The sequence below is a fragment of the Phoxinus phoxinus genome (assembly GCF_949152265.1).
Source record: "Phoxinus phoxinus genome assembly, chromosome: 16".
Classification (NCBI taxonomy): Eukaryota; Metazoa; Chordata; class Actinopteri; order Cypriniformes; family Leuciscidae; genus Phoxinus; species Phoxinus phoxinus.
This window is the reverse complement of record NC_136891.1, coordinates 14,827,909-14,851,375: the sequence shown is the minus strand read 5'-3', so window position 1 is coordinate 14,851,375 and position 23,467 is coordinate 14,827,909. Positions and strand designations below refer to the sequence as shown.

Genomic DNA, 23,467 nt, shown 5'->3' with positions numbered 1-23,467 from the left:
AGTGTGTCACAGAGTCGGTAACTTATGAAGTTTCATTTCAGTGTCTGTCTACTGCCGCATAGGCCATGCTCTAAAATTATTTCACAGCATTAGTAGGTTTTGGAACAGATCCACCGTGTGTGAAAAGCTTTGTGTCGTGCTGAACTCGCCCAATTCACTTTTCAACTCATTATCCAACACCAAGTGTTTATGAAATGTTAAACATTTCCTGAGGGGAGCATGAGACTGACAATGTCACATCACTTGCTAGGAATATTCTTGTATGTTCAATCCAGCAACCATATCACCCTGTAGCCCAAGACTGGTTGCCCATTGAAGCTAAGCAGGGCTGAGCCTGGTTAGTACCTGGATGGGAGACTCCTGAGAAAACCAGGTTGCTGCTGGAAGAGGTGTTAGTGAGGCCAACAGGGGGCGCTCACCCTTTGGTCTGTGTGAGTCCTAACCAAGCGGCAACCTCCCTGTCTCTCTCTTGAAACCAACACGGAAGTGAATTAAACGGCAATTCATCGACTGGCCGCTTGAGGCTGGCTGCAGAAGGGAGTCAAATCTGTATCTCCCCCATGTTAAAATGGCCAACTTTACAGCAGAAAAAAACATGTTTACAGCCTGGTTCTCTCTGTGGCTTTGGTCTATACAGCTAATTTTGCCCTTCATAACAACTGTGAGGGGGGTGCATTTTTTTATAACTCACCCGTTTAGTTGATTAATATTTAAAGTTCTGCTAAATTAAGGGTGTGTCCACTTTTGAGTGACAGGTGGATTCCCGCTGATGTAAATGCTAGCCGGTTAGCCGTCACTTCACCGTCCTCAGCTAATTCCAGCCGCTGAACTTGCCATCTCTGCCGTGTTTGTGCTTTTTTTCGGGATTATTTCATATAATTTAATACACCCATTACTTCGCCCACGGCTTTGGATTCCGCCGTTGTCGTCGAGTATCGTTTGAGAGAACCAGCGCTGTATTCCAGTTGTTTTCCTCTGTGAACATGCACTAATGGATGTCTGACAATTTTGTTGCTTTATGGAGTTTTCAGATTTAAAAACGTCTATAGATATAAAGGCTAACGTTACACTCTGCGGTACCGTTGCTCTGGAACAGATTATAACATGCTTATGTAGGCTACCGTCAGATGAAATCCTGCAGGTGTCGGTGCTTTCTCCGTCCATGCAATAAATGCACATCCTTGAATGAGCACGTATTTATAGCGCATTTAACGTTACTTGAACTTCATAGGTAATATATCTTTGTTTTGACCCATTTGAGAATTGAGATGCGGCCAAAATCAGAATTCAAAATGGACTGAATAATAAAGCTCTCTACAAACTTGACGAGCGATGCCGCGCTGACGAACCATAGACTGTAATAAAAGAGTGACTGACATGTATGCACATACCGGTAATCACGGTCACACACACTCTCAGAGTAATATTGTAAAGTTACTGCATAATACATTTTCAACTAGCAAAATAGCTGTACAGAATCACGATACACAGTCTCACTTGTAGCTATGTCTTTTAACTATTATAATATTTCGAAGGGCAAAAACAGGACCTTTTAATTGGCATTCTGATTTTAATCATCAACTGTCAGTGTCACTTTAGCGCGAGCCCCTGTGCAGTCGCAGACTTGGTACTGTGAGTAGCATATAGCATTAGCTCCCAAGCCTGAGCTAACCATGGAGCTAACTCCATAACGACGCGCTAGGTGGGGGGCGTGGTTTCAGATAGCCAGGCTCCTCAGCTCCGCCTCTTTGCCCATATTCTGTTATCCGGGAGTGACGAGCGGTGACGCGAGGCCAAAATGGCGACGGCCGTCTCTGCCTACTTTAGGCTTCAAAAATGCTCTTCAGAGACCTACGGGTGACGTCACGGACACTACGTCCATATTTTTTTACAGTCTATGGTCCTAACGCCCCAGTATAGTGATGGGGACACTATACTGTCAAAGAGCACCGTCCTTCAGATTAAACTGAGGTCCTGTCTCTGTGGTCATTAAAAATCCCATGGCACTTCTCATAAAGAGTAGGGGTGTAACCCTGGCCACATTCCCTCTAATGCCCTTGCCAATTATGGCCTCCTAATAATCCCCATTCATTGAATTGGCTCTATCACTCTCTTTCCTCTCCACCTGTATCTGGTGTGTGGTGAGCGCACTGGCGCCGTTGTTCTGTGGCTGACGTTGCATTATCCAAGTGGATGCTGCACACTGGTGGTGGTTGAGGAGAGATCCTGGCATGATTGTAAAGCGCTTTGGGTGTACAGTATATGAAAAGCGCTATATGAATGCCCCTTTCCAGAAAAACATTGGTGAACAGTGAAGACCTAGGCGTCTGCATGATTTGCTGCAACAGGTCCACTTTAATGACAGCAGTGCTTGTGTAGCTCTTGTCAGGTATGTTGTGTGTCTGGAATCTGGATGAACAGACATGCTCATGTGTGACCTTTCTATCGGCAAACAGGTATTGTCACTTCAGACTGTTGAGGATTAGAAGAACTTCATATTCTTTCATGTTGTCTATTTAAGAGCTAAAATCATTAACCATTCTTTGTCAAACATGTAGTACACTTATTTTGAGAATTGCTTGTCTGTCATGTGTGTGTCTTACGATGTAGAAACCTCTGCCACTGATTAACTTTTTTACCAGTGCTGTCACACCATGGTCAGGTCTTTTACATTAGCCTGAGAGTTTGACCTGTGATCGCGGTAAAGAGTCAATATTTAAGCTGGCGTTAAAATCACCAAATACTTCAGCTCAGATTTAACTAATATGGAAGCTAAGAGTTGGAAAATGTTGTGTGTTGTGTTGAGTGTGTCATAATGAGCTGCACCTGCTCTATTGTCTTTGAGTGGGAACTGCTGACTGCACCTACACCAACCTCATATACAGTAGTGACACCCTACCGTCAATTTGGGTTCAGTCTAGCAAGTTAAATAAATATAATGTTAAAGCCCCCCTGTAGTCATTTTATCCCTTAAAACTCATCTTTGATCCCCAAAATGACATATTTAAATGTTTTTTCTTGTGAAAAAATTTCTTTATGCCTTAAAATAGCTTGAATGTAACTCTACACCCTTGCTTCATTTATTATGCGGTTCTATAAATATGCAAATGACCCCCCTCTCCACTCACTCAAAGCAGCTCAGAATAACTGATACACTCGGTCAACTTAAGCCCAATTTATACTTTTGCATCGAACTCACGCCGTAGCTACGTCGTAGGCTTCCTGTAGCACGCGTACCCTGACGCGCACCACTCCAAAAATGTAACAACGCGTCAATTCTATGCGGACGCAAGCGCTGTGATTGGTCTGCTAGAACCCCTCCCTCGGGTTTCACATGCTCCCTCTGCATAAGTAATTGCGCGTCAACGCGGACAACGACGCAGAAGTATAAATGAAAACCATATCCTACAGCCAGAGAATGTCTAATAAGGGGAGAACTGCCACTCTCAGTAAACTTCCGGCTTGAACTGGTTGCAGTTCCACTCTGGTTCCATTTGAGGGCGCTTACAGGACAAGTGCAGAATGAATGGAGCTCTATGGAGCTATACCCCTCAAAATCCACTTTTCTATGGATATAATTTTTTGTCTAGTAATTTGAATGTTGTGTTTGAAAGGAGATGCAAAGAAATTACACATTGCTGGGTGTTAGATTTTTTAGAGTCACTTATTTGCTTTAAAAAGTCTTTTAAAATGTCAGTGACGTCATACACATCGTACGACCAGAGATACTGCTTTACGGCAATCATTCGGTAACTTTGGTGCTTTCGCGCTCTGCACTTTCTTTTCTCTCGAGGCATCGACAACACAGCTGACACAGGTAAATACACGTGCTAGAAGACATTCTGGTCCCACTTCGATGCCACGATGCCATCAAGCGGTATCTCGGAATGAACATAACACATTAACGTATCTAAGTTACTGTACCTAATATTTATCAAATATGAATGGTAAAGAAAATAAGCTAATACGGGTTTTGCATTAGTGAAAAATTATTATATTATAATGAGTCATAAAACTCTTCTATTTATAGTTTGTTTATTGGATAAATATAATTTAGGTACAAAAATGTGTATCACTTATTATTAAAAATGTGTATCACTTATTATTAAAAATGTGTAGGGCGGCTTATATATTTTTTTATACATTTAACTTAAGATTTATAGAAATGTAATTTAGGCGGTCAGTCAACATTGTGCCAACTAATTTTTGATGTAGTCAGTTTTAATGTAATAAATTGGTGTAATATTTCAATTTCAGCAAACACTTTGTTATAAGTGGTTTAATGTTATACCTTTAGATGTCTTTGTTCGTTCTGATAGGATGAGTACTAAAACATTTGCTGGACTCTTTTATTGCTGTCTTTCTGTGGCGTGAACACGCAGTGCTCTCATGATCTCATGCACTGCTGTGACAGTGAGCCTCAGTCCTCTTTCAACAAGCCAGAGTTGTGTGTGTGTGTGTGTGTGTGGAGAAAGAGTGGGCCTGGAGTCGAATAACTCAACTCAACTTTCTGCTGCTGAAATGTCAGTTCATAGCAGTGGTTACTTCCCTTGTTTCCCCTCTCTTTTCTTGAAGCCTTTTGATGCTTTGTGGTCTGGTTTTAGTTTTAGCATTATCTTAAATCTGTGTCAGTTTAAGTTCTGCCACCAGATAATCATGGTCATGCTGGATTCATGAAACTGTGAGTTATTATAGTGATTTTAGATATGTCTTGTCTCAGAGTGATATCATAGCATAGATTGAATGACTGGCTTTGTATTTAATGTGCATGGTGACATTTTGTAGTAACGTTTATTTTTATTATCTTTTTTTTTTTTTTTACAAATAAACAATTAAATTAACTTTAAAATGTATAGCTTATAGCCTATATAAAACTTCAAATAAATGTACATTTCACTTGTATTCAGTTGAATTAATAATGTATACAGATTAACAAAATTTTTGTATGAGGAGAAAATTATTTTTATTTTATACTTTTAATACATTTGAACTTAAAGGGATACTCCACTTTTTTTGGAAATAGGCTCATTTTACGACTCCCCCAGAGTTAAACAGTTGAGTTTTACCGTTTTCGAATCCATTCAGCCGAACTCCGGGTCTGACGGTACCACTTTTATCATAGCTTAGCATAGATCATTGATTCTGATGAGTCCAGGAGCATTTCTTTCAAAATGACCAACCAGTTTCAATATTTTTCCTATTTAAAACTTGACTCTTCTGTAGTTTAACCGTGTACTAAGATCGGCGGAAAACGAAAAGTTGCTTTTTTCGAAGCCTATATGGCTAGGAACTATACTCTCATTCCGACGTAAGAATCAAGGAACTGTGTGGCCGTACCATGGGTGCAGCAGGCGTAATATGACGAAGCACCTGAAAATAGTCCCCAGCTCGGTAACTTCCAACATGACCGGGACTAAGTTTGTGTAGTTTTTAGGCGGCAAATTAGGTTTCCTGTGCGATTAGCCATGATTCTTTGCGTAGTATAGGGCTGTGATAGTAAGTCGAAGGTATATATCACCACCAAAGTAAATGTCATCTAAATCGTCTCTCACAAAAGTCTCCATGCCCTGTGCAAGCAGGTTGTCACATTGGTTTGTTGACGGCAAGTGCTTCGTCATATCATTACGCCTGCTGCACCCATGGTACGGCCGCACAGTTCCTTGATTCTTACGCCGGAATGAGAGTATAGTTCCTAGCCATATAGGCTTCGAAAAAAGCAACTTTTCGTTTTCCGCCGATCTTAGTACAGGGTTTAACTACAGAAGAGTCAAGTTTTAAATAGGAAAAATATTGAAACTCGTTGGTCATTTTGAAAGAAATGCTACTGGACTCATCAGAATCAATGATCTATGCTAAGCTATGCTAAAAGTGGTACCGTCAGACCCGGAGTTCGGCTGAATGGATTCGAAAACGGTAAAACTCAACTGTTTAACTCTAGGGGAGTTGTAAAATGAGCCTATTTCCAAAAAAAAAGTGGAGTATCCCTTTAAGTAATTCACAGTAAAATGCATTGGGATGCCCTTTAAAGGAACCACACTAGTTAAACTGATGAAAGTGCAACTCATTGCTGTCACCACTACTGAAAAATGCTCATCCCTAGTTTTGAGTTTTCCTGTGGTCCTCTGTATGATAAAGGAAAAAAAAAACTTTATTTAAAGCATTCTAAAAAAAGGCTTAAATGCTCCTCATTGTCTGCGTAATACATGGAAATATCACATATGTAAATCTTGGCTTTTGCTTGATAACCAAATAGCTTTTACTTGCAGTTTACAAAGCCTGTAGCTTCTGGGGGAAGCTCTACAGGAAATTTTGAAATATGATATCCAAGAAAATTATGCTCTACCATTATTTTACAGTGGTACTTCTTTATAAATAATTGAATCATCCCTTTGGCAATCTCATACAATTGTGGTCATAATCATGGGCACCCTTGGTAAATATGATCATAGATGGCAGTAAAAATAAATCTGCATTGTTTATTCTTTTGATCTTTCATAAAAAAAATGTGTGTGCAAAAATCTAACCTTTTTTTTGTAAGTAACATAATTGAAAGTGGGGGTAAATCACATTATAAAATAAAAGCTTTTCTCCAAAATACGTTGGCCATAATTATTGGCACCCATTTATTACTTTTTGCAACCTCCTTCTGCCAAGATAACAGCTCCGAGTTTTTTCCTATAATGTCTGATGAGTTTGGAGAACACCTGACAAGAGATCAGAGACCATTCATTCCTCCATAGAGAATCTCTCCAGATCCTTTAGATTCCAGATCCATGCTGGTGCTTCGGGGCATGGGGTAATTTTTTATTTATGGAACTTCTTAATTATTGCCCTGATGGTGCAAATGGGGATTTTCAATGCTTTAGCTATTTTCTTACAGCCACTTTCTCTTTTGTGATGCTCAACAATCTTTTGCTGTACATCATAACTATATTATTTGGCTGCACATCATAACTAGGCCTATATTCTTTGGCTTACTCATTGTGATGGAAGATTAAGGCAATTAGGCCTTTGAGTTTTCTCATATTTAAACTCCTGTTAAACAAGTCGTAGCTAGAAAATGTCATGTTCCTAACTTCCTAGTCGCCCTGCTGTGCTGAAAATTTTAAATATTAATGGGAATATACTTCAGATATATTTTACAAAAAAATCTAGGGTTGCCATAGGGGTGTAACGGTTCACAAAGTTCACGGTTCGGTTCGATACGATACACTTGTGTCACGGTTCGGTACGATACAGCAAAAAGAAAGAATATATTATATTTTATGTTATAGATAGTAAAAAAATATATATTTATATGGTTCTTTTTAACTTCCTATTCATCAAAAAATCACAGTATAATGGTTTCCTCAAAAATATTAGCCTAAGTAGCACAACTGTTTTCAACAGTGAAAATTCATAGAAATGTTTCTTGAGCATCAAATCAGCATTAGAATGATTGATTGTTGAAGGATCACGACAGTGGAGTAATGATGCTTAAAATTCCCTATTGCATCACATAATTAAAATAATAATTTGATAAGGTTATCTTAAATTATAGGCTATTATTAATGTTGCATAATACTACTGTTCTGGGTGGTTGACAGGGCATTGCTATTTAGTAACTAGTGTTCTTCTCAGAAGAACCCACTGCCAAACCATGACGTAATTGCCAAAGATGTCAGTCTGGCACTTGTTTACATTGACCAACATATTAAAAATATTCCAAAAAATATACCGCAAGAAAATGCTGTGTGAATGGCTTTTAAATTATTAAAATGTAATTAGTGCAACAAGAAGATCACTGACTCATTCAAACAGTCTGAGAAACTGAGACGTGTGGCTGTGTTACAGCAAGATCAAAACACTTTCTCTAGTCCTGTATTCCATTCATCCAAGATCATGTTTCTCTTCTCATCCTGAATCAATACCTCCCGATCCATTCTAATAGACTTACAGAACGATCATTTCTTATAGACTGCTTGCTGTGCAGCTTCCTGTAGTTCCCTAATTCTGCTTTCCTCCATATTTGGGACTTCCACAACAAGTACAGAGCAGCAATATAATTTATTTCAGACGTGACCGAAAAAATATGGCAGAAAGAAATTTTGTTGTTGTTGATTATGATGACACACTCCTTTTCGCGGGATGTTTTTATTCGCGAGAGACGCAAAAAACATCCCACGAGTAATCTAGAGCGTGTAACGTGATGTGAATATACACTTTGCGTTTGGTGTGAACACGCCATTACAAGAAAGTTTGTGTTCGTCATCAACAAAGAAAGAACAAAAAAATGTCTGCAAACTGGAACGAAGCAGAGACCAGGAGCTCCTTAATATCTGCGCTGAAGCTGAGATCGTTTGCCAGCTTTGTGGAACGGTACGTGATGCGTTATTGTACATGTTTTCGACACGTACGTTACACGTCTCATCCTGACGAAAATCACTAGCAGTGTGAATGAACCAAAATCAAACGATCCCGGTATCCATGTATTTTCTGGAATCTCTGTGTGAAAGGGGCTCATGAATGATAACTATAACCACATAACTGCATTAGCTTCCACACCAGTACGTGATATCATTGTGTTTATTATACGCGTGTTGCAGTTTTGTCATCTGCGCTTTAAATGCTCGAGCCCTTTTAAAGCAGGATGGATTCTGATTGGGTCTTTGTGTGTGTTGTGGTCTTTGCTATATTCTTTTACATTTAGAACGATTTTAACAAATATCTTTATCGTCCTTGGTGTGAACGTGCCTTTAGTCTTTACATTCATTGGAAAGGCAGTTGCTCAGTTGCACAAGAACCCTGGAATTACATTATTTGAATGGGACTTTCTGTGCTCTTGGGCACGATACAGCACAATTGCATTTGGTTTGCTTTTTTTTTTCAATGGAGAAGTGTAAGTTCAGGGCTCCAGACTAACTTTTTTCCCTAGGAGCACAGTGGCCCCTAACTGAAAATTTTAGGAGCACAACCAGGAAATTTAGGAGCACACACCGTAAATCAACATACTAACCAAATATTCACATTTCTACTAATTTCCAGTGTATTACTAATAAATACTTTGATAATAGATGCAGAAATTACAATGCCTTTGCGCTCTGATTTATCGTTACAGCCTCTTGTCTTCTCAAAGCAACCGGCAGTTGATTTATTAACGTCACCGCATACTCTATGCTTGAGGATAAGATTGTTATTAAATAGAGTATTGTGTTTAAACTGTGAAGTGCCTGCACTGTCGGCAAACTTCGTGTTCCCCGCAGTTATGGGGTAGCGACTGCAACATTCGCAGTTCATGGAATTCGTCTCCTTACAGCACTACCTCAACCAGCTGAATTCTCACCGCCAGTCTTCCCGAAAATGGTGGGTTCGGCCTTTTTCGCCACTAAAACCTCTCACTCTGAATCATCATGCGACTGTGACACAGTACTAGGGCTGCAACATTTCAAATAGCACACATTCATGTGTTATGTTCAGGGGAAAAAAAGACTACTGTCAAAAAAATTAAGAAATAATCTAACCACAAGCAAAAGCACAAATAAATACAATAGAGCAAATATAGCCTAGCCTACTAATAAAATAACCTATGCTTTTCAGGTAGGTCTAACATTATAGTTTTCAGGTACAGAAATTGAATAAAATAATAAAATGTAAAATAACATTGCATATTTGACTGTATAAATTAAAGATGAATCCTTATTAAAGTTATAAAAGCTATTTAATTCAGAGCTGATTCAGTAGGCCTACACCGATACTGTGAGTGTCTTTCTTCATATGTTCACTTAAGGCATAACAGATACTATGTCTGCTAGGATACTCATCAAGACGGACATGTTGACATACTTTTTGTGTGAATTTGTCCATTCAAGAGCAAGACTTGAAAGATAACTTGAAAGATAATATTTGCGCGCTGTCCGAGATGAGTAACCTACGCATACACACAGATGCGCGCGCGCACAAACACTCCCACACACGCGCGCACAAATCTAGACGCGAGTTCTCTTTCGCGTCTTGCTCTTGAATGTTTGCATTGGCAAAATAAATGAGTTTAGTTTAAACACCGATGGTAACGTCTGCAGTTCAGGTCTCGCCAGCGCTCGTGCGCTATCAACTCCCGGGTGATGACGGCGTAAATGACAGGTCGTGTTCGAGCATTTGGCACTCACATTGAACAATGCACAAAGAGTAATCATTTTCTTCACGTTTTTTTATTATTATCGCTGTTGTAATGTTTTATTTGAGAAGCCAGCAAATGAATTTAACTGGCATACTAGCCGCAGGTCGGAAGAACGAGAGTTCGCTTGCTCGTTGCTCAGACGCACATACTGTAGCAGGTTGTGATATTTGTCTCCGTCTCCTTCCTACAGACGTTTAAACGCGCGCTCGATTATCTCTAGGACCCTCCCCCTCCACACATTAGCCACTTACAGTGGCCATTCCCTATTCTTCTCGCACTGCCACACATTCCGGATTCATTGATAAGCCCCTTCCACGTTTAACGTGTAAAAAAAAAAAAAAAAAAAAAAAAAAAGGACAAATTTACTGGTCGCACATGTGCGACTGGATGTAAAATTCAGTCGCACACTCTCAAATTTTGGTCGCAAAATGCGACCATTTGGTCGCAGTCTGGAGCCCTGAAGTTTATTTGCTTTCTAACAAACTTAGCTGAACCCAAACATCAAGATTTTATGTTAAATTGTTTTTATTCGTATTTGGGAAGATGGTTGAATTTAGATGTTCACTGTTTCTTTGATGTTTTACACTTAATCAGTATACACAGTAATCCAATTAGAAAAATGTACTACACTACAGGACATTTTAGGGGTAATTCAACCATTTTAAGACTTAAAACCACAAAAAAAACTAAATGTAAGTTATTAATGCTGAAAATCTATTTTCATTGACTTTAATGCTGTAAACATGGCATATACAGTAGCTGCATGTTTAGTTATTCCAGTCATTTCTGAGAGGGCAAATAGCAAATATTTTTTGCCAATAGTTTCTATTTCAGCTATTCAGTGTTCCTGTGCACAAAGCAAGTTCTGTATTGCAATGGTTAACTGCGTTTGTGGAAAAGCTTGACTGGCCTACACAAACCCCAGACTTGAACTCACTGAACAGCTTTGAGATGAATTGGATTGCAAAGCTGATGCTCTTGTGTCTGAATGGGAGCAAAGCTCTGCGTCCATGTTCAAACATCCTAGAGAAAGACCTTCCCAGACAAACAGAAGCTGTTATAGCAGCGACGAAAGGGATTACTGCATGTTGTCCTGCACATAGTCTTCTATAATTCCATTGTAAGGTGTAGCATACTAGCATTCATTCAGGTTTGTGTTCACTGTAATTACTGGAATAGCCAAACTGAGCGACCTCTTCAAGAAAATTATTGATTGAACCAGTTCAACCAATCGGACTGAACCTCCTGAAACAGTTCATGGCTCAAATCAGCACAGTTTCTCAAGTCACTTTCACACGTGCCTGACAGTCACTCCGACTCGAAATGAGCCAATATCCAGGAGTATATGATCCTACGTTGCCTGTTATTGCCAACTCATTCAGCGCTCCAGTTAGTCCAACAGTACACTGAACTGAGAACAGTCTTTCCGACATCTGACATGCTAAGAAGAACTGTGTGCCGAGGGTTTCATAAAGGGGCAAAATGGATGTTTCTGAAAATCATAAAGCATGATAAATCAAGCCTGTATTAAATCTAACAATGATCCCATGGCAGTAGTTCTGGAGTCAACCGCAGTACTGATAGCAGTTCTCTCTCTCCTCAAGAGACGGTTAATGGATACAACAGATCTCGAGTCACCAGTACACTGAACTGAGGAACAGTTCGGACTCTGACATGTCCTCGAAGAAGCGATGAGCTGCTGATACAGCTGATTGATTTTTATGGTTTTTCATGGTTGATTAAGACCAGTTTATTACCTTTATAGACATGTAGAACATCCGCGTTTGACATCATTATTGGGTGCTTTAAGTTAACATAGTTGCATACGTGATTAGCCCTAAGTAAACAAACTGTTTTTTAAAACGGTAATTTACAGTAAAAACAGTAGGCTAATATTATGAAATATTACAGCATCATTATCATTATAGTCTTCAGTTTCACGTGATCCTTCACAAATCATTGTAATATCATTGTAAAATTTGCTTCTTAAGAAATATTTCTAAACCATGTTTTTGCTGCTTAAAGCTGCAGTCCGTAACTTTTTTTTGTTAAATGGATACTTCACCTCTGTAATGAATGTGTATATTAAATGGGTCATTTATGTAGTAGAAATGTGAAATTATTTTTGAATTTAGATCCTTATAGACTGAGAAAAGCCAGAAAATTTATTTGTGGCAACAACAACTCCCAGAATGCACTTGCTTCACTGCCCTACGAGGCCATGCCTACCGGTAAGAGGCCGCAGTTCAACAACAAGGTTAGGCTACTAGTGAGTCTCTGTGACGAGTCTGCCCGGGATTTCAAGACCCCCCAAATGACTGGGATTTGGCCTATTGCGTTTTACATTCGCCATTCATTGTTTACTGTGGCGAGCAGGACAAGACTGAGGGCCGCGGGAGAACGACGCGAGGCCGGTGGCGTGATTACTGATGAGCGACACCTATGAGACGCACCGGTCTCGTATCTCTCACGGAGGAGCGGGAATTTTCTTAGCAATGTTAAAACGCACATTAACCCATCACTTGTTTAGCGTTCATGTAAACACTACATTTAGATTCACCAATCGAATGAATTTCAGTAATATTTAAACAAAAGGTGTGCATGTAAACAATGAATGGCGACTGCAGAAATCAAAAGCCGAATCCCGGACATTTTGGTCGATCTCGACGGCTGGACATGTCCGGGAAAAAGAGGATGGTAACCCCTACTACTCCGCGTTCTCCACAGAATAAGAACCTGTTAGCTTAGCTTCCAAAAAAATATGGCTGATTGACACTGTTTGTTCATTCTGTGAGTGAGATCTCACCCTCTATGAAAACATGCGGATCTAGCGCCTTCTACTGGCTGTAGTTTTTAGCCTCTGACCAAAAAATCCTCAGATGACGCAAAATGAAGATTTTTGCATCATCTGAGGATTTTTTACAGACAAAAAATACATAAGTCTCTCGTCTCAGGGGGATATGAGGGAGGGAAGCACAGTAATTTGAAAATACTACAGGTTTTCTACTGATAAAAAGCTTAATGCTAAATCCTGAAGTATCCCTTTAAGTTCATAACCAGCCATTGTTCAAACTATCTCCTTACCTTAGACCGATTCACAACAGTAATCTTGTTATGTGTTTAATGTCTTTAATGTGTTTCCGCGGGAAATATGCTTGTCGTCGTTCGTCTTTTTGTCATTACGTCACTTCTGGAAGGAGTCCCGGCTAGTAAGCTAGGCTATATCGCCTGTGAGGATGCTGCAGGTGGCGGATCATTTATAGCCTTTTCTCACAGCAGCTGGAATAATTAAACGTATCATTTTGATGGTGGATTGTAGCTTAATCCAGAAAGGTCCAAAAGATTAGAGATTGTACAGAAATGTAGTTAATGTTACAGTACTTAAATGTATAATAATTATACTGGAGCAAGAACATCTTAAACGCATTTGTACACATTTTTCTAGTTAGCTGATTCAGCATATCAAAATCAATGATATGAGGCTCTATTTTGTTTGTTTTGTGAATAAATCTATTATTCAAAAATATTTGTAAAAAATGCAATAGTGTGTGGTGCGTGTGTGGTTGTGTGTGGTTGTGTGTGGTTGTGTGTGGTTGTGTGTGTGTGTGCGCCCGCCTGCGTGCATGAATACCTCTTTTAATTTCTGGTTAAATTGATTTTAATATTTTTGGGGAGGGACATAATGTCAGGGTAATTCAACTGTTCCCATATCTTAATAAAGAAAAAAAGCCTAATTAAAAGAATAATAATAATAAAAAAAAACATAAAAATAAGTTTTGTATAAGTATTGAACATCTTTTATTTATTTATTTTTTAAACCAAAACAACAACTATATTGCTTAATTTTTAAAACAAAACTACGGTACTCAAATGAGATCAAATTCAAATCAAAGTTGTATGGTCCAACCTTCAAGCAGAAAATGACTGTCATGGTCAATAATTGTCTTAAAATATTTAATAATTTGACCCTAACCCTTTTCTAACAAGGCAAAGTGAGCTCAGGATTTAAAATGTGATGTGGAAATATTTAATTAATGATTTTTTACCTTGAAAAATATTTGTAATGTTTTAAAACATTTTTGAAAATGAGTAAGATGTGTACACATACATTTAAAGGGACACTATGTAACACTTTAAAATGATAAAAATCTAAATGAGTCAATGCATTATCAAACCACCTTCTCGTTTTGTCTTACCCTGATTCACTATGGTAAGCCTATAATAAGTGTTTATATTTTAGACCTGACGGGTAAATTCAGGTCTTTTTACGGGAAAATTGCACAGATGCATCACTCGCCCGGTACTTTGACGTGTGTCTGGTGTGAGAGGTCAGAGGTTAGTTGTCACAACGAGCAAGAAATGTTGACATGGAGCCGCTAAATCTCCAACCTCCAGAAAATCATCCGTTTAAGGCGAGACACTACAGGTGAATAGGGTAAAAATAGGGTTTAAATAATATATATCACCATGAAACTTCCTCAGTTGATTACTTACACAAGTATATAAAAAAATGAATTATACGTTTTTGAAATTTGTATGATTAAGTATGCAAATTAGGCATTATCTCATTAAATATGTGCAATTTTGCATATATTTTCGGTAGAGAGATCTGACCATATGATAAAGCCAGGTGCAAAGGTGCACACAAGATGAAAAATTATTTTGTTTTTATTAAAATGTCACATAAATCAGGCCAGGAATTATTTATTAACAAATCCCTCTGAAAATATCTTCAGAATACTGCTAATTGTATAACTGGAAAGTGTTGTGTACGTGCTACATAGGATGAGATACTGGAGAATGACAAAAAATGATCGCGGAGCAGCATGTTGATTTAGAACGCCAACTTTTGTTGAATTTAGGAGAAATCTACAGACGCAAATAGACAAAGTGTAGTAAAATAAAGACCTAAATGTGTATTTTGGGTATTTTTCATCACAAGTCTGAACAATGACCTGTTTTTGAAGACAAATAGCCCAAAATCTCAAACTTGACCAGTGAAAAAAACCACTATATTTTTGCTTGCCGTGTCTCGCCTTAAAGCAAAAGCCGAACAGAGGGGAGTCTGCTGGCAAAAAAGATAACGCGACAGGGCTCGTAATAAAACAAGAATCTACATTGGTTTGGCTTTTAGGAGATGTATCCCTAAGTATCAGTATCGAAAAATCTATATTTTTGACAACACTACATTGCACTTAATTTATTATTTCAGATGCCTTTTTGAAAGATTACAACTGAAAAATTTATATTGTATAAATTCAACCCACCAAAGTGACAAGTAGGAGTGACCGCATTACACGCCAGAGCTGAAATAGTATAATCGTAAGAAATTGTTAAACTAGATTTTGCCTTATCTTTATTATGGACTCTCTCATATGTCATTGACCCATAAATGGAAATGATTATACAGCAACACGAGACCAGGAAGAAATAATGCGTTCAGTTTGCCTAGATCCAGTTATACTCAATAAATTTTACAACCTGGACAATAAGTTACTTTTTGAACTTTGGCCTTTTTTTTGTCTAACTTCTTTTTTTGGTCTTGAGCTTGAAGAAAAGAGGACATCAGTGTCGTGGCAAAATTTCAAACACTAATCAAGTGTTGCATCTAAAGGTGCATGTGTCCCTCAGAGCATGTGTAGCGGTGGGATTCACAGTAATATACAGAAGTTTATTTTTATTTTTATTCAAATAAAAACAATTTAATGTTGTTAAAGTCTCCAGGCGAGTCTGAAAGGCAATGAGTGTGGTAATTCAATGTGATACAGGGAAGGTAGCAAGGCCACAGTTCCAGTTGGCGTTTGGCTTTGTAGTGATCTTGCTCTGGCATGTCAATCCTGGACGTAGAGGCTGTTTCACTGCCAAACTGGTTTTGGGAGACGTGACGTGGGACTTGCACAATAAGCATCTAGTGTCTGCTCACAATTTGGCTGCAGTGCTCCATCTTTTTGACCTGGATGTGGGCTGATACTCTGAGTTACCCGTCCTGGATGCTTGCCTGAATAATTCCTTTATTTACTCTTAACTGTGAAAAATACGGGTTGTTCTTGTCATGTCAGGAAGGACACACCTAACCCATATATATCTGACCCAAGTGTGCCACTTTGACATTGCTCAAATGCAATAACTGCAATGATTTCCTTTGCTTCTCGAGGTGTAGTCAGCAAGACAGCTGAATTTCATAAGCAAGTTTCATTAGCTTTAACTGACAGAAGGTGGAGTTTTGTGGCTTTTAGTCCATGTCTTTTAAGTGTTTTTTGGTGTTGCACAATGTCCCATCTAGTCTTGTTGCAGTAGACCGTGTTACCAGTGTTACACGGTGTTTGTACACCAATTACATTACGTCTTGGCCACCACAGCACCATAAAAAACATTTAGGTCAGTTGGATGACAAACGCTACAATTATAAACTGAAAGCATCCGCTCTGCTCCATACAGGACGAGCTGCAGAGTCGCAGCAAGTCAGATTTCACTTATCACGTGACGAGAGTAAGGAGAGTTAACTGATAGGACAGTGCAGAGGATTTTGTGCGCAGCAGATCTTGAGCATCATTGACAAATATCTTATCTTGTAAAATGTGAGGTTAGTACCACCACTCCTTATACACAGCGAATTAGAAAGTGAAAGTTAAAATCAAGAGCATATTCAAAAGCGATTTCAATACCCCGCATATAGAAAGTCGCAATATGTGACGAGATTCTAGCAACTAGCTATTTTAGGGCCTTATAAATTCAGTTTAATTTTTTCCCAAATTTATTTTTTTTCCGTTCAAATTTTTGGGAATTCACATTGTTTTTTGTTTTTTTTACCCTTTACTGTTATTTTAGTCGTAAAAAGAGCATACTTTTAATGTTAATTATTAAAATATACACAAATAAAATAGGAATGACCTTAAATTTATTGAGGTAACAAACATCACATTTTTCTCAGTACTTTTCAGGACAAATACTGCATGATGCAACATAACACTGCACTCTAAGTACTTCAAGTAACAACAAAATATGAATGGTTATGAGCTTTAAAATATGAATGGTTAAATTAACTGGTTAAAACTTAGTGCAGCTGCACAGCAGACGCATAGCTGAGCATCTAGCTCGGTCATTGGCTGTGCTGCGGCAACTGCACGAAGCTATGGCGAGGCGGCTCAGACGCGGGAACCAATCAGGCCGCTTCTTGCCCCGCTTTGCGTCCGAGCCCGCTAGAATGAGCGTCTATGACTCATTCAGCCATAGAAATCAGGTTACGGTAAATGGACTGAAGCGATCCCCGATCAGAATGGTAGGGGTTGTCACCCAGATTTGCTTTCAGATTCTGGATTTTCCCCAGACATACGTTCTTCTCCCACACAAAAACAGAATTTCATTCCAAATATTAAAAATTCCGCATTAACACTAGATTTCGTGTTAATTTGCCAATTCCGTCCGCGATTCCGTGATTGCGGAAATTATAGGGCAAGATGCAACAAAAGCAACACAAATCACAGCCAATTAGAAGAACATGTGGGTAGGGCTTGACTTCTGTACCGGTTCCTGAACGATACTTTTTCCGATACCAATTTTATGAAATACGTTTTATCAAGATTACATTACCCTTAAAAATACTTTGGTTTTATTTTTTCAGTTTGTTGACCTTTTTATAGACTCAAAGACTCATATAGGCCACTGGAGGGCGGAATATGCCTCACGCACATAAAGCTTCCCGCAAAGCACTGGCAAAAGTAGCCTAATGATTATGAATGTAAAAATGGCAAGAAGTGTTTTTGCTAGCGTTAAAATGTGTCTAGTACTAGAGTCCTACTTGCTATTAAGCTTTGATATAAAGTGGATATTTAAAACAACCTCCATTACTTTCCAGTTAGCTTTTACTTGGTACAAGAAATTATCTACTGGGGGCAAAAAAGGAACATTATGAATAAACTTGGATAACAACAGTTCCTATATCAAAAATCTGGCATATAAAACAGCCTTAAGTTCTTTATCGACAGTTCGAAACTACTCAGGCAGCACGGACGTGCACTGACAGAAGATAACTTTTATTTGACACGTAATCATCTAGTTACACAACATGCATCATAAGTGTATAAAATACTAATACAGGAAACAAAAAAATGCAAACGCATTTAGAGGCCAAGACCAGAGCACTTAATTCCCTAAAAAGAGTGAAAATTTTAACTTGCTGCTTTTTTATTTTTTTTTGCTTTTTTTTTATTTGTGCTTTCAAATTTCTGTAAGTATCTTCTGGATCTGGTTAGAATCTATGTGGAACACACTGAGGAATATGGTTTGAGTCGCCAAAACAAACTGTAAAGACCAAAGTTGGAGATTTGCAGATACTAGTTGGGTCTTGGGGTCAAAGTCTCCAACTTTGATCAGACCTCACCTATATAACCGCAACGTATTGTTAACAAGAGGGTTGCAATGAAAAAGCCTTTGGTGACATCAAACAGCATCTCATGCACTTACAATCACCAGGCGTTACTGGAACGTTCAGTTGAACTGGGTTTTATGGTCAGAATCAGTTGAGACCAAAACAAGGCTTTTTGGAAAAACACCTGAGGTGTTTGGCATAGACAGAAACACAGCCATGTGGAAAATTATCTCATCCTCACTGTAAAGTATCGTAGTGGATCTCTAATGCTGTGGGGCTCTCTTTTTTTTCAAAGACCCTGGACAACTTATGATACACAGTATCATAAACTCCATCAATACCAGCAGATATTAAATCAACACCTGACTGACTCGGTCAGGAAGCTTAAACTGGGCCGTGGCTGAATCTTCTAGCATGACAATGATCCAAAGCACATCTTGCATTTTGCATGACCATATTCTACATCCCGTAACCCAATGCCTAAACTTAACAACTACCTTACTAACTATTAATAAGCATTAATTAGGAGTTTATTGAGGCATAAGTCATAGATAAAAGTTGGTTAATAGAATAAGACAAGTTGTTTTTAAAATATGTTGTATTCAGACATTTGTAGACTTGCACCACAGTCACTCCATTGTTCTCCTCGCTGTACTTTGGCTTGATGTCATGCAGAAAGATTTGTGTTCATTCTGAAATCTGAGTTAAGTGATCTGGATAAAGCACCTCTCTGTTTTGCTCCATTTATCTTTTTCTCAGGCGTCATTATTCGTTCTAATGAAACCCATCCCATTATGACCAGCAGTTGCACAATATACATTGTTTTCTAAATCTAAATCATTAAATTTTCATTTATCCTATGCAACTGAATATACAGTTTTCTTAACCTGTTAGCCAGCACCCCCACTTTTGAAAATTGTTACTGGCCATTATTGAAAACTTAAATTAGAACTAGAATTAGAACTACAATTTTTTGATCATCTTTATAGTATGTTTTTTTTACCAGCTTTATAGCCTATATATAAATATAAAATAATAATAAATAAATGTAGAATTGCTTGGACATGATTTGCAATATTTATCATATAGGACCTGAAAGAAGAACTGCACATTTAAATAGGAACAAATGCCATTACATTTTGCTGAAAATATGTTTGCATGTAATTTCGTATTCGAATTACTAATTTGTAAAACATTATAAGGAATAATTGACAACAGTCCATTGAATTATTAACAAATAATGTGCACCCGAGGTGGTATAATGCTGGTAATGTTACACCTTAGGTGTGCATTATCTTCTAATAGTTCAACGGCCCGGAGACTGAGTCAATTATTTCGCTTTTACTACGTTTACCACACCTCAGGACATTGTTCAGATGATGTATTTCAAGACATTTGTCAGGTCTTTGTCCTTAAAACGCTCTTGTGTCTGAGACTAATTTCTGACGCATCTAATCCCACGCCTCCGTTGCTAATTCCAAAACGTCGTTTTAGAGCTAGTAACGGAGGCTTGAGCCACTCACAGAGAGGGAGAGAGAGAGGGAGAGAGATTAAGTGTGTGTCTCTCAACGGTGTTCAGCAGCAGCGCCTCTACTAATAGCGATGCTGTAAGTTTATCTGCTTCAAGAACAGCAGCGCTATTACCCCGCTAGTGAGAAATGTCATGTGGATTTTAAGTTGTTAACTTTTTTAGTGATAAAATCAGAGCAGAGCAGTGCTGACAACACATGTCAGTACGAGTTCTGTACGAGTGTGTGTGTGTGCTGTGTGTTTGAGTGTGAGAAAGAGAGTATGTGCTTTCCGTAAATAAAAACTTAATTTTGTGGCAAAAAACATGGAAATAAGTCGTTTTAATACTATGTTGACTATATTAATTTGTGTCATTGTGGGTTTGTTATTTTGCTGCTGTAAGGACCTTTTGAAATAACTGAAATCATTTGGCGAAGTGATATGGAACTGTAATGCAGTCAAGACCTTCCTGAAACTACTTAAGCCATGGGTTTACCTGAAAATAATTGCACACCTTAGAACGTTTGTCAACCAATCAGATTCAAGCATTCAACAGCCCCGTAGTATAAAATTTTTTAATTACTTAAAATGAAATATTTTTTTTCTCTGTTCAGCGGTGAAATGGACGATGGAAAGCCGGTGTGGGCGCCCCACCCTTCAGATGGGTTCCAGCTGGGAAGAATCATCGACATCAGTGCAGATAGTCTGACCATCGAACCTCTCAACCAGAGAGGGAAGGTGAGGAGGAGCTTCTGCAGAAATGCACAGCGTCACGTTTAAAGAAAAGCTGAAACATGCTGTGTGCAAATACATGAACACAAATGCTTCCAGTTACACAAGCTCTTCTTGTACTTTTTTGCATTTATTATGTGTCAGAATATGTAATTCATTATCCAATGGAAGTACATGTTGCAGTCCCAAGGGCTCTACATTAATAGTCTTTTATGTTTTCCGTTTTCGTTTAAATATTATGTACTGTCATGGCAGATCAACAATTTAATTCTTGCTGAGCAAGTTAAACTGTCATCGTGTTTATAGCGTGTATAATAACACATCTGGTTTAATGGGATAGTTCACCTAAATGTGCGAAAATTCTGAAATCATTTACTCACCCTGACATGTTGTTGCAAACTTATGGTTTTCTTTTCAAAAGAATGCATTTTGAAGACTTTTGGTAATCAAACCGTTTTGGTTATAACTGATTTGTATGGACAGAAATAAAATTATTGAGACATTTCTCGAAAGGTGTTCTTTTATGTTCCACAGAAGAAAGAGTCATAGGGTTTTGGAACAGCATGAATACACAATGACAGAATTAAAATTTTTGGGTGAACTATTGCTTTAATGGCACAAAGTCATTTTGTTGCCCCCCTGAATACTGCGGTTTGTTAGTGCTACGTTAATGCAAGAATTCATGTTAATTCATGAAGTGATCAAAATCATGTCTTACCCACACCATGTCTCCAGATATATTGCACATCCTATCTTACCCATTCGGTTCACTTTTCATAATCAACATAGATGGAAAAAAAACATTATAATATTTTAACAAATATGAAACTAAATGCGCTTATTTATTGGCTACAACACGTATAAGTAGGCCTAAAGACTCTATTTTTACAAATTGCTGCACATTTAATTCTGAATTGTGCGCACATGAGTTGAAAAGCATTTGTTTGTGCATAGTAAAACATATCTGCAACATTTATCAAGCTCACGGATAATTCTGCGTGCATTTATTAATCATTATGATACTAAAATCATAATAAAGTAGGCTATATACTATGTACAAAAAACAGATGAGCCCAGAATATGAACGCAACGCGTTTAATTACACGTTAAGCATTTTCCTCCCATAGAAAACCATTATAAGGCTTAATGCAGATTAGAATGTCCCCTTATTATGTCGAAATAACGAGTTATTATTTCAAAATAACGAGATATTATGCAGAAATAGCGACTTATGTCGAAATAATGACTTAATATCTCTAAATAACAAAATAAGTTTTCTTTTTTTCTTCTTCAGGGCTTCCATGGAATAAAGCCTGAATATAATTGCTTCCAGAAATAATTTTTGGGGGTGCTATCGGGGTGCTTTGGTCTTTCTTGGGGGTGCTGAAGCACCTGCTAGCCCCTCCCTATCGCCGCCCATGCTTACAAGCTGGCAATCAGTCTGACATCAGAGGGTTTAAAGAATAGGTCTTAGAAGAGGATTTAGTGAGAGATGAAACAGAGAATGCAGTTAAAAATCTTTGTTTTGTTTTTAAAGTTATTTGAACTTGTTCTCTGCTGGTTTTGTTTCAGATTTTACAGTGGACTTCAATCAGTGACCCCACACATAATTAAAATTGTCTAGTGTACATAAGGAAACAAAAACATTTCAAACAGTGAATTAGTTTTTTTTTTTTGGCACGAGACACATTGTGTCTGACACAAACCATGTTTATCTTTATTTTTCTACTTTGTCTCGTATAAGTGACAGACAGATTTGCATCTTCGATTGGACACAACCTTTTATATGAGAATTAGTTTCTCCTCAGGTGTTAAAGTTTATAAGCCTGCTTATGATTTTGCTGTCATAACAATGCAGAATTCTATAGTTACGTCCATGTTATTATTTGCATCTAGTTTTGTTTTTTCCCTACTGTGACCCTGTGAGAACAGAGCTGGTGGCCATTTTTACATTGTAGCTCAACAGTTAAGAACTACTGACAACAGTGTTTCCTGCATAGACTTGAGTGATGTGAATTTGCGGTCTAAATGAATTGTGATGAGAAAATATGACCGTGTACAGAGCACCAATGGCAAGAAAACCTCTCTCTCACTGACACAAACAAATGTTTGTGCTTGATTATGAGCCAGTTGAACTCAAACTCCCGTTACCTGTTTAAATTATTCTAATGAATCCTGAACTCCTGAACTGAATCCATTAGAGTGGTTAATGAATCATTAAACAACTGATTCTCTGAGCTGCAAGTTGTCATTGCTTTCAGCCTTGTCCATCTTGAAAGGACGTTTTGTATTTAACAGAACTTTAATAAAATTTCTCATCAAAAATTGACTGATTGTTCATCTGAACAATGAATGTAGTTGTAATGTACTATTAAAGGGGCGGTTGATTATGATTTCACTTTTCTAACTTTAGTTGGTGTGTAATGTTGCTGTTTGAGCATAAACAACATCTGCAAAGTTTCAATGCTCAAAGTTCAAAGCAAAGGAAAGATATTTGCTTTTAAATAAATGGTTTTTTAAGGACTACAACAAACGGCTGACATTCCTTCCGGGTTAGTGACATCACCAACCCATAGAATTTACATAACCCCCGTCCCCCGGGAACGCGATTAATAGATTATCAAGACAGAATATGCTAATCAATGACTAAAAGATAACTACACATAAGCTACATAAATTCATCAACTAACCATTCAGAAATG

The 23,467-nt window shown here is 38.1% G+C and overlaps 1 protein-coding gene across 1 annotated transcript in view; it reads left to right on the top strand.

Moving 5' to 3' along the window:
- myo6a (myosin VIa) overlaps positions 1-23,467 on the top strand; it is a 70,807-nt gene that overhangs the window by 4,395 nt on the left and 42,945 nt on the right. The window contains exon 2 of the mRNA XM_079583539.1: positions 20,648-20,771. Within this exon, the coding sequence (XP_079439665.1) occupies positions 20,648-20,771 (124 nt within the window). The remainder of the gene's footprint in view (positions 1-20,647; positions 20,772-23,467) is intronic.